Here is a 12,034-nt window from a genome sequence, read left to right as displayed (position 1 = left end):
CTGTCCTTTAAGCGATTATAGAAAGTCAAGAAACATTTCATATTGCAAAATTTAACATCGCACTCAGCGTTTTCCACCATGCCAAAGCATTTAACTATACAAAAATTGAATATAGTTCCTGTTTCATGTTGCATTCTTTATAATTTCTGTAGCAACATGCATTGCATCTGGAGATCCTCATTACACCTCATTTGATGGCAAAAGATTTAACTTCATGGGAGATTGTGAATACGACTTTGCTAAAGATTGCAGCGAAAACAAACTTTTTACAGTCCGCACTAAAAATACACGTTGTGGGAGGCGTGTCACTTGTACAGCGGCTGTTAAGATTTATATAGCTGGTTACTTCATTCAGTTCACTCGTCAGAGACGTTCCGCAGTTGTAAACGGAGTTAGGCTTTCACAATTTCCAATAGTTCGTCCTGGTATGTGTTTCTAGGTTATTTTTCTTGACATCTTTTAAATTAATCTTTGTAATATTAAGGAAAGATTATTAAAGAGCTTAAAAATTATGACAGTAGGTAAACCCCTATTGTCACCTCATTTTTAGTAGAACAAAGAGATCTTTTTGCTTTTAGTATATAACTATGTTTTTTTTAAGGATTTAAAATCACCAATCCCAGTGGGAGTTGGCTGGTTTTTACTGCTGACATCGGAATGTCGACGAGTTGGAACAGTAGGACATACGTCAAAGTCACCGTTTCAGGGAAATTTAAGGGAAAGATTTGCAGCACATCTCTATGTGGCAACAACAATGGTCGTCGAGATGATGACAATCAATACAGCAGAAAATGTGCGTCATCATCTCAACCATGTATCATTGCTTCCCAGAAGAAAGCTGTTATAGATAAATGTCACTTGATGAGCGATGCTTCATCTCCATTCCACAAAGCGTGCAACCGTTATGTTGATCCAGCCGCCTTGATCAGTAATTGTAAATATGACGCATGTCGCTGCACAGATCCAATGAAATGTGTTTGTAACGCTTTTGCTGCTTACAGTAAACTTTGTGTTGAATATGGCGGTGTAATTGACTGGAGATTTAATGGAACTTATTTATATCCAAAACTCAAAGAATGTGGTAAAAATAAATTTGTAAACTAGCATTCGCTTTTTTTAACACTTTGACACAGAATAGTTGTTCGTACATAAATAAATTTATCCTTGAAAGTTCATTATCTGTTATGTAGAAAAAACATGCAGTAACAAAGGAGAAATTTTCACAGAATGCGGATCTGCTTGTGCCAAAACATGTCGTGATATATCACGTGGTTTAAAATGCAGTGAAAGATGCATTCCTGGATGCCAGTGTCCAAAAGGATCTTACTTGGACGAGAAGAATCATTGCGTTCCTATGAAGGAATGCCCATGTTTCTTTGAAGGAAATTATTACAAGGCGGGTGAAAGTGTGAAAGTTGGACGTTGTAAAACCTGGTCGGTATTTCTTCAAGCATAATTATACCAATAATTTTTATTTTCACTATAGTTTCGTTTTTTTGTTTTGTGTCTTTTCTTCAGTACGTGTAATATGGGAGCTATGGCGTGTGTGGAAGACCGGAATTGCTCCTCCAAAAGTGAGAATAACATTGCGTTTTTAAGGCTTGAAAGATGTCGAAATAAGACAAGTGAAATGCGGTGATTAGTCACCCGCAAAAGTTCTTAATTAAATTTTATATTAAAAACTTATGAACATGAGTTTTATCAAACAAAATACCTTTTAACAATCAGCTGTAGAACATTCACTTTTTTGCTACACAAGAAGATTTTAACGTTTTTTTAACATATATCAACTCTTTTGTTATTTAATTCTTCAAACACAAACCTATTCTAACAAATGCTTACTATACTAAATATGTTTATAGGTCCTTGTGAATCGTTCCCATGCAAAAATGATGGTGGTTGTCTCGAGGAAGGAGATACATTCTCTTGTATTTGTATCAATGGATATCATGGCAAAACTTGTGAAGGTTTGTTATGTTACACTTATAATTAAGGAACTGCACAAGTCAAATAACAATTCTTTTTATTGTTATTGCTTTAAGTTTCAATTGCTTTTATACAATATACGTGTCGCAAATAAACCAATCACAACGTTACGGCAAGTACTAACGAACATAAAGGACAAAGAACAACCCAACGAACGACAAGGTGCAGTTTACAAAATAAACTGCTCCGACTGCCACGCCTCCTATATCGGGGAAACTGGCAGAAACTTAAACATAAGACTTACTGAACACAAACGAGCTACTAAAAAACAAGACAAAACTAATCACATTGCCGAACATCACCGAATCACAAAGCACAAATTGACTGGGACTCGGGAAAATGCATTACTTACAGTACTGACTATAGACAACGGCTTACATTAGAAAGTTGGTGTACCAACTTGGAACAAACCCTGAACAGGTCACAGCAATTAGCGGGACCTTGAAAACGACTTATTCACAATACAAACAAACGATCAACAAAAAACATTACACTTCACACTAATTCACAATGACAATACACAATTGACACCCACACATACAACTAGAAATGTCACAACTAAATCACACATCACAACTAAAAATAAAAATATTACACAAATAATTCACTATGACAATACACATTTCCTGTACACCCATTACAATGACGTAAAAACCAGATAACAAATACGGCTAACCTGACGTTTACTCCTCATTTGACTCTGAAGATGACTACCGCTAAGGTTGTCGAAACGTCTGTCAACAACAACAAAAACAGTCCTTCTCAGAACTATACCAACCTGGACGATTGACATTTACAAACATGTCACATTTCATAGCTAGTTTTTGTGCAATTATATTTAATTATATGCTTTGAATATCAAGGAAAAATATCATTTACTGTAATCCTATAATCTTTCTGTCCATAGAGTTACCACCAACACCATGCGACTCTCGTCCTTGTAAAAACAACGGTATCTGTTCAATTAATGGAGATACATTTTCGTGTGAATGTGCTGTTGGTTTTGAAGGCAACACTTGTGAAGGTTTGTAAAGTTTAAGTTTTCTTAAAGTAATTTGTAAAAAAATACAATTTTATATCAATGTATAAGAGTTGAATATGGGTCAAAAATGTTTTATAATCATTCAAATATCAGATACAACTTTGTTTTTACATACTTTGACTGGCATATCGTACCAATGGAAATTGTTTTGAATGTCTAAAACACAAACAAAACTACCTCATAAACATAAGCTACATATGATATTAGCAATAAAAGACAAACTTTTAAATGCATTTTTATTACAAAAAATTCTGATATATATTTTTTTTTTACTTTTAGTTACGAATGCATGTGCAAAAGGACCTTGTAAAAATGAAGGTGTTTGTACAATTGTTGGATCTTCTTATAAATGTGAATGTAAATTTGGTTTTACTGGAAAGAATTGCGAACGTAAGTCCACTCATATATTTTCTTAATGAAAAATTAGTTTCCAACAATTTTGGTACAAATTACGTAATTATGGCATAATTTATTAATCTTTAAACTTTTCATAAATTTTAGGTGCATAGCACCAACAGAACATTAACTTGAATTTAATTCAAGTTATTGTCATTAGTCGTTATTAATTGACATAGTTTTCTATTTTAACAAATAAATTCGGCAAAAAGACTGCAAATTTAAGCATATACCTGGGTAATCATTTCATAAGTGGCCTGAAGAGTCAATGATTTTTCCAAATCAAACGAGGATATTTGTTGACACCTGGTACGAAACATGGTTCTTCAATATACAACCGGAGATTGTTACGTAAAGATTCAATAACAAAGAGCACAATATAATTTAAGTTTACTAAAACATAAATTTCTTGACTTTGTTACAAATTTTACTATAAACTACTGCTTTAAAAAGCAGCGTATTCTCCAATGTGCGCCACGTCCTGTGAACTATACCCAGACAGCACCTCACGGCCAAATAAGAAATAAGGCAACTTTGAGGCCCAAAACGTCAAGGAAGGTCAAATTTTAGGGTAATAAAATATATTGCAAATATATGCTAAAATTGATTTAGGCACTTTACATTCCAATTTCAAGCCAATCTCCTCAACACACAAACTTTTAAACGTACCAATTACACTTAGGAGGCAAACTGGTGACTTTTTCGTATGGCCTTCACAAAGCTGAGTATCATATTTTGAAATCAAAATCACAAAACTTGCTTGTGATATGGGAAAGTAATTTCTGCAAAAAAAACATTTATTCAAAAATTTGTAATCGAAATTAAAGTTGAAGAAAATTCTGTTTTAACACTTATTGTCAGTCGGTAATTGTTGACGAACTTTTGAAATAAAATCGGTAATGGGCACAAGTGAATGCGTTGATGAAGGAAAATATAAATGAGTAAAAACTTATCTTACTATAGTCAGATATAGCATTAATATATTATATGTATTCTCTGATGATGATCTTTGGAATAAAGTCGAAACACGGTGCCATCCAGTAAACTGCTATAGTGGCGAGTATCTCGCCCATACGCAGTTTTAAGAGATTTGACTCGTCTCCAATCCCTGTGGGCTTGGTAGCTCAACAGGTAGAGCGGTGGACTAGTATCCCGAAGGTGCGAATTGAAATCTCGTGCAAGTCACATGTTTTTCATGTGCATATTAAAAACCGTGTTAGGGTTTATATATTATAGTCAGATTAGGAAGTTGAATACGAGAATTTAAACTTTGTCTAGATGTCACGGGTAAGCTATTGTATTTTTTATGGGAAAATCCTTATTTAATATGATACTGTAAATTTGTTACCCTAGATATTTTAATTTGTGTATTTGATGTTTTTTTATGATTTCCCTCTGGCTGTCAGCCGCAATATTTTTTCTCCCGATTTTCATTCAACAGAATGCAGGCTTAGTGTAACAAATTCATAAAATTATTCTATGTTTGACTGACTTTTGTGCTTGTAATCTAGTATTATCTTGCAGCGTTTACTTCTGCTTTGCCTTTGATTAATTTTACGTCGTGCACGAGTGTTTATCAAAACGTATAAACGAAGACAACTTGTTTTGTATTGATTATTTGTTATGATGACTTTCAACTTTTATAAACTTAAGCTTGTAGTATTCTGTCAGCACGGTCTCATTGATTTGAATAATAAAGTTGATAACTGATAAAATTTTATTTTAAAAGATACTTGTTAATTCAACTTAAGCAGTAAAACAAAATAAAAAAGTCTTTTGATGTACTTGTCTTTTCAATATATCTGCATATTACGATGTTTCCACTCTTCAATTTGACATTCAACCCCCACCCCACCCCCCCTCCCCCAGTTGTGATCACTTTGCAACGGGTCTGAGTTTAATAACGTTCAAAACCAATTCAAAGCTACTTATGCACATAATCGCATAATATATGATTATTTTTTACCTCAAGTCTGTCATTCCGTATGCAACCAATGAATATTGTCAAATAATAATGTTGCTTCAAAGATTCTATTTTTAGTCACAATAAAAACTTCCCTAGTGAATTATTGCTCTGTCCTTTCATTTTTAAATATAAATTACGTTATTTATTTTAGTCAACGTCAAGCCAGTCTGTGTAAAAGCAAATTGGTGGAGGTCTTTCAACAAACAAGGATGGTCAACTTGTAACACCACAAACCAGTTTATCACTGGCTTATATCGCAGCACATTAAGTCCCAACTATGATGGACTTTACCGTCTTGAAGAAGCCAAATGCTGCAAATCTAGTCCAATATATATTGGACAGAAAAGTATTTGCCAAAATGCTGACTGGTGGGACTCTTTAAACAAGTTAGTATTTTCCCCCAGAATCAATCTTTTAACTGGTATTAATTGTCTGTTGGTTCATTTTCTCAGTTCTTGCTACTATGAAAATGAAGGAAACGTAAAGAATTTGGATACATTTCTTGCACTATGATTTAAAATGATTAACTTTTATGATTGTTTAGTTTCACGTAAAAATGCGTACCAATATTTACAGGTTTTTTTTTAAAGGTTGATCCAGGATAGTGCTTACTATTCTCACTTTCAATTTTGATTTTCATCAAGTTTTGTACTTTTATGCTTTTGTTACCTAATTGTGAACACTGATGGTATTAGTAGCAACCGATAGCCGAATCATTTTTAGCCTCTTAACGTGGCAACTTAAACAGCTTTTCAATTAAAAACAAGGCGCAATGTCTTGAAAGTTGTCCTTTAATTTAGTGAAAAAATTTTCTTATGATCTTTTGTCTGTTGGTTTTCCATGTGCTCGTAGCTAGCTACATTTTAACTTGTGTAGCAACACTGTCTAATGAAGATTTACGTAATAAAATTGACTTATTTAAGACTGTATACATAAATGTATAAATAATATGAAAAAATATGCAGGATAAGCTGTTTAACTCTAAATGCTGAACAGCAACAAAAAACGACAAAAAATAGTAAATGCAGTGCTCTGTGTGTCATTCAGTCCTCAAAAAAAAATAAAGATAGAAATTTATTTCCTTAAAAATGTATTTCAGAAAAGGATGGAGTGTTTGTTCAAATGGATATTTTCTAAATGGTCTCTATCGCACAAACGGACACCACTTACATAACCTCGAAGAGGGAAAATGTTGCAAACCAGTCAATCATCCCGACAAGTATAATGATTGTTACCATGAAAATATCAAGAATGATTTCAACAAAAAAGGATGGACAGTGTGTAAAAAAGTTGGCTACTACGTCACTGGGTTAAGACGAGATTCTGGGGATTGGCTAAAGGATATTGACAGTTTTAAATGCTGTAAAATGTGGAGTGGTAAGAATCACAAAAACTAATTTTTTTTTAATTATTAAGTAAAAGTAAATGCTTCATTATCTCTGTTTGTGTAGGTTGAAGCTCCATGCCAACCACGTGATAAATAAGCAAGTAATGATTTTATAAAAAAAAGTTGTTGTTGTAGTTAGAAACTGTTATTTCAGTTATTTTGTTAACTCATTTTTCAAATAAAACTTTGATACAAAAGGAATGTGGATATTTTTATCTTTTCATACCACAAATGGCATGTCCATGAAGTTTTAACGCAAGATTCCCTTCATTTCTATAATCATACTTGTCTGTATAGTTTTATTGTATGATGATACATGTATATGGCCTTCACTATTTTGTTCGTGAGAACAGTTGCGATAATAATATTCAAAATTGTGTATTTGTTATTTGTTAAAAATCAGCTACAGTATCACTCCTACTTAGCGAGAAAATTATAATTTTTCACTACACATATGGCATAAAAAAGTAGAATCTTATAAACGACCATATGCGATGTCATTGATCTATTGCTCTGAAATGGAGCTATAGTATAACAATTTAATTTTTTTTATCGATAATTACTATAAATTATTTCGTCGATTTATGAGTCAGAAAATGGGAAAGCTGAATATTCTCGCAAACTAAAACAAATAAATCGTCGTAAACAATGTAAGAAGTGATTTCAATTTCATCAAAATTTAAACCAAGAAACATAGCTACTCGTTATAGGAAACAAACAAACATCAATTTATTATCTTACTAGAGAGGTTACTAAAAATTGACCTCTTTGTTTTTAGAATTAATATCAATCTATTCAATACCAATTTTAGGCTTTTTTGCAATGGGTTGATTTCTTAGATAGAAACTTCTGGTTTGATGTCGTTCAGCAAGGCTAAGTGCAACATTAGTGAAGTTTCCAAGGTATGAAGCCAATCTTTTAAAGTAACTGTGCTTTGCTTCGTATCGCATGCACCAGCTCCGAATCATTGGTCCAAATCTGAAAAAATCAAGGACTCATGTTAGCTAGAGGGAAACCAATGATGTAACTTTCACATGCATTTTCAGTTACATACCACATTTTCATTAATAAACTAAGATACAAACCAGCAAAATCATACCTGTAAACATGAGCTGGGTAATGAACCAAGTAATGCATCTTGGGTATAACTGAAAGCCCAGGATAAAGCTGGGTGAATTTCCACAAAAATTCCTCCAGGTATGCTTCCAGGATAGCAGGTTCATCAGTGTTTGTGATTGGTGAAAAAACAATGTCAACAATTTTAAGGAGCAACAGAAAATATATCCACTTTTCTTCATCCTGAGGAATGGCATTGCCGTGAGCTGAAGGAAGGAATTTTCCATGGCTCGAAGCAACGGGTCGAATGCTCAATAAAATTATTTGTAAAATCCGGAGAAACTTTTATTTTTAAACAAATTATAACTTGTATAATTTTGTATTAAACTTTTTCTGCCTATATCTGTCCAATAAATTACTTTACGAGGAAACAGACAGATAGGTAGAAACTATAGTGAAAGTAACGTAATGAGTTATTCAAAGAAACGTGTAGGAAAATCTAAACTGTAAGAGAAAGTGAACTTTAGAAACAACAATATGGTTTCGTAACAAGAATTATTAACAGTCTGAAAATTTATGTAAATGAAAGACACAAAACAACAAGTTGTGATTAAGGAATAAAATAATTATAGGGAAAAAATCAGAGCATTAAACAATGGACAATGTGGTAATGAAGGAAGTGATGCAGCACGTGTGTATAATTGAGTATATCTGTCAAAATTTAGGGAATTCAAATGTAAGCAGGCAACTTGGCAAAAGGAAAATAAAGGAAGAGATATACAGATCCATGCCGGAACGAGACCAAAATCCTTTTAGCGGTGCTTGAACCAGAGTTGTTGGCGTATGCGTCTGACGTTGCTTGCAAAACGTGAAACTAAAGGACTGAACAAACTGAAGGAACTCATACCAACAACAGTAAGTGATACTTTACTTTCTACGATACAAACTATTGCAGAGAAACGAGCAAACAAGACAGAGACACGACACCAAATCAAACAACAACAAAAACTTGAACGTTTAAAGCAAACTAAAACACGTACAAGACAAAAACATGACGATAACTGGGTGAGGCATATTTCTTCCCGATCATTAGACGAAACTGAAACGCGACTACTATCTTACGGACTAGAACACTCCATAACACCTAGACGAATTCCGACTGAGACGATAGTATCAAGTGTCGAGGCTGTCTTAGGGAATCAAAGAGACTTGTCAGAGACACCAAAAGACGAGATCAGAAGCAGGATAGCCTCCGCTTTGCAATCGTCCTCTATACGTGACAACAACTTGACAAAAGACGAACAACAAGCACTCAAACGACTAAAACACCACTACAACATCGTCATTTTACCAGCAGACAAAGGACGCGTGACTGTGGTCATGGACAGGAATGATTACTTAAACAAAATGGACACCCTCGTTAACGACAAACAAACGTACGAAAACTCAAAGAGACCCAACACCATCACTAGTACGCAAACCTGACAGCAAGATCTGCTCTATGAGAAAATCTAACATCATATCTGAACGTATTTACTATCGACTCAGATGTTCAGTACCACGACCACCCAGACTATACGGACTACCAAAACTTCACAAACCACAAATACCCATGCGAACAATTGTATCATTTTGTGGTTTGCCTACTTAAGGACTCTCAAAGTACTTGACTAAAATACTGCAACCACTTACAAACAAATCAAAACACAAGCTACAATCCACTGAAACTTTCATTAAAAAACTGTGCACTATTTAAATACAGGACAACAATTTACTAGTGTCTTTTGATAAGAAATCACTGTTCACCTGTATTCCACTTAATCTGGCACTTACTTGTACAAAAACCCTCATTACAAACACCACGGACGTACTGCCATTAACGACAGAAGACATTATGGAGCTACTGAAGCTCTGCCTCACCTTACGACATACAAACATGCACTACCTTTTTGGTTTTACTACGTAGATGACACAATCACAGCACTACATGCAGACGAGATTGATGACTTTCACACTCACATCAACAAACAGCCACATACAATTTACCAAAGATGTCGAAGAAAACAGAACTCTTCCTTTCCTCGGCTGTTTGGTAAAACATGACAATCAAAAACGACGAACAACAGTTTATCGCAAGCCAACACATACTGACCGACTACTAGACCAATCATCTTACAACCCACCAATGAAAACAAAGCCACCACAATCAGAACATTAACAAGACGTGCACAATTCATATGTGATTCACCGAACGCTCTACACAATGAAAACAACTGCAAACCCAACGAACCCAACGAAACGAAAAGGTGCAGTCTACAAAATAAACTGCTCCGTCTGCCACGCCTCCTATATCGGGGAAACTGGCAGGAACTTAAACATTAGACTTACTGAACACAAACGAGCTACTAAGAAACAAGACAAAACTATTCCACTGCCAAATATCACCGAATCACAAAGCACAACATTGGCTGGGACTCGGCAAAATGCATTACTTACAGTGCTGACTATAGACAACGGCTTACATTAGAAAGTTGGTACACCAACTTGGAACAAACCCCCCTGAACAGATCCCAGAAATTACCGGCACCTTACAAACGACTTATTCACAATACAAACAAACGATCAACTAAAAACAATACACTTCACACTAATTCACAATGACAATACACAATTGACACTCACACATTACAACTAATAACATCAAACCCAAATCACACATCACAAATAAAAATAAAAAATTTCACTTCACAATAATTCACAATGACAATACACATTTCATGTACACATAATACAATGACGTAAGAATCAGATAACAAATACGACTAACCTGACGTTTACTCCTCATTTGACTCTGAAGATGACTACCGCTAAGGTTGTCGATATGTCAGTAAACCACAACAAAAACAGTCCTTCTCAGGATTATACCAACCTGGACGATCGACATTTACAAACATGTAACGATACTCCCGGTTTCAAATCATTTATTTTAATTTACTTCAAAAATTTCAGCTTGATAAAGGCGCTATTTGATCTATAGACTAATTCTAGCTATCATCATTTTATTTATGCAAAAAAGTTATTCCATTATCTTAGGAAGAAAAGTATGTTCAGAATTTTTTTTATCTCCAAGAACAAAGGTACCTACACGTACATCGCTGCTTTTTATTACAGAAAACATATTTCGTAATTGTCAGTACAGTACATAATTGAGAAGTAGACGTTAAATAAGGGATATAGATAATCGTTGTTTTCCATGAAGCCCATGGATGGTTTGCTCATGATACATGAAGAAACAGAAGTATAAAACGTTTAACGTCGTCTTAACTTATAAGTGCATAATAAAGGCACAGTGTCAAAAGAAGTTAATCGAAACATTGCTTGGTTTAGTTAATAAGAAGAACTCTTGTAAAAAAGATAAAACTCGAAAGCAAAAAACCCCCGTTTTCGGTCCATGCTTCCCGATACCTTTTAAAGCGTAAGGCACTAGAACGCTGCATGTTAACGTTTCGGTAGGAGATTTCGGCCCCTTCCACGCTATCCTACTTGGGGATGTCAATAGCAAGCTTCCGCCCATCAGACCCCGAGATCACCTGCGATAGGCTTTGCTCGGGGTACGCAGGGAGAGTGCGGTCGCGACCCGAAACGTCTGGACCCCTAAGCCACTGCATACATATCGCACCCAGCTTCCACTGCTAGTTGACATATATTATACATATATTTAGCTTTATATTTATATACATAAATTCAAAGACTTTACGATAGTTGTGGTATTATCGACGTTACTACTGCGCATGCCCAGACGATTTCTTTAATATTTTGGGACTAAGTGAGCTAAATGCCACAACTTTAGTGGAAGTACATATGGCTAGTCGTTGCCATGACTACAAACAGTTAGTTGAGTGGACTGCGCATGCGCAAGTGCATTGCTGATGATTTCTTTTTTAAATTGTTACTAAGCATGCTATTTACCTCAAAATCAGTCCTAGTTGATGGAGTGTGGATGCTGCCATGACCATCAACTTGGGCAGCTGGTCAAGTCGACTGCGCATGCGCAGATGATTTATCTGAAAATTTGTGACTGAGCGAGCTAATCCTCGACAATCGGTACTGGTACATACAGTTAGTCGTTGAAATGAACATGAATTCGGAGAGTTGGTAGAGTTGACTAGGTATACGCGCAGAAGGGTCGCTAGTGTCGGGG

General features: G+C 34.9%; 1 protein-coding gene across 1 annotated transcript; it reads left to right on the top strand.

Moving 5' to 3' along the window:
• Positions 1 to 657: 657 nt before the first annotated feature.
• LOC124457208 (adhesive plaque matrix protein 2-like) lies at positions 658 to 3,537 on the top strand. The gene is made up of 4 exons (XM_047007489.1): positions 658 to 1,081; positions 2,894 to 3,010; positions 3,308 to 3,418; positions 3,530 to 3,537. The coding sequence occupies exons 1-4, from the start codon at positions 658 to 660 to the stop codon at positions 3,535 to 3,537; spliced, it is 660 nt and encodes a 219-aa protein (XP_046863445.1).
• Positions 3,538 to 12,034: the final 8,497 nt, after the last annotated feature.

Source organism: Xenia sp. Carnegie-2017, unplaced genomic scaffold (assembly GCF_021976095.1).
Source record: "Xenia sp. Carnegie-2017 unplaced genomic scaffold, XeniaSp_v1 HiC_scaffold_6, whole genome shotgun sequence".
Taxonomy (NCBI): Eukaryota; Metazoa; Cnidaria; class Anthozoa; order Malacalcyonacea; family Xeniidae; genus Xenia; species Xenia sp. Carnegie-2017.
The sequence above is the reverse complement of the archived record's forward strand: the minus strand, read 5'-3'. Positions and strand labels throughout refer to the sequence as shown.

Excerpts from the sequence above, each read along its gene's own strand:
- LOC124457208 (XM_047007489.1), top strand. The coding sequence starts at position 658 with ATGTCGACGAGTTGGAACAGTAGGACATACGTCAAAGTCACCGTTTCA. Across the intron at positions 1,082-2,893 it reads TCCAAAACTCAAAGAATGTG|AGTTACCACCAACACCATGC; the intron begins GTAAAAATAAAT and ends TTCTGTCCATAG. Across the intron at positions 3,011-3,307 it reads TGAAGGCAACACTTGTGAAG|TTACGAATGCATGTGCAAAA; the intron begins GTTTGTAAAGTT and ends TTTTACTTTTAG.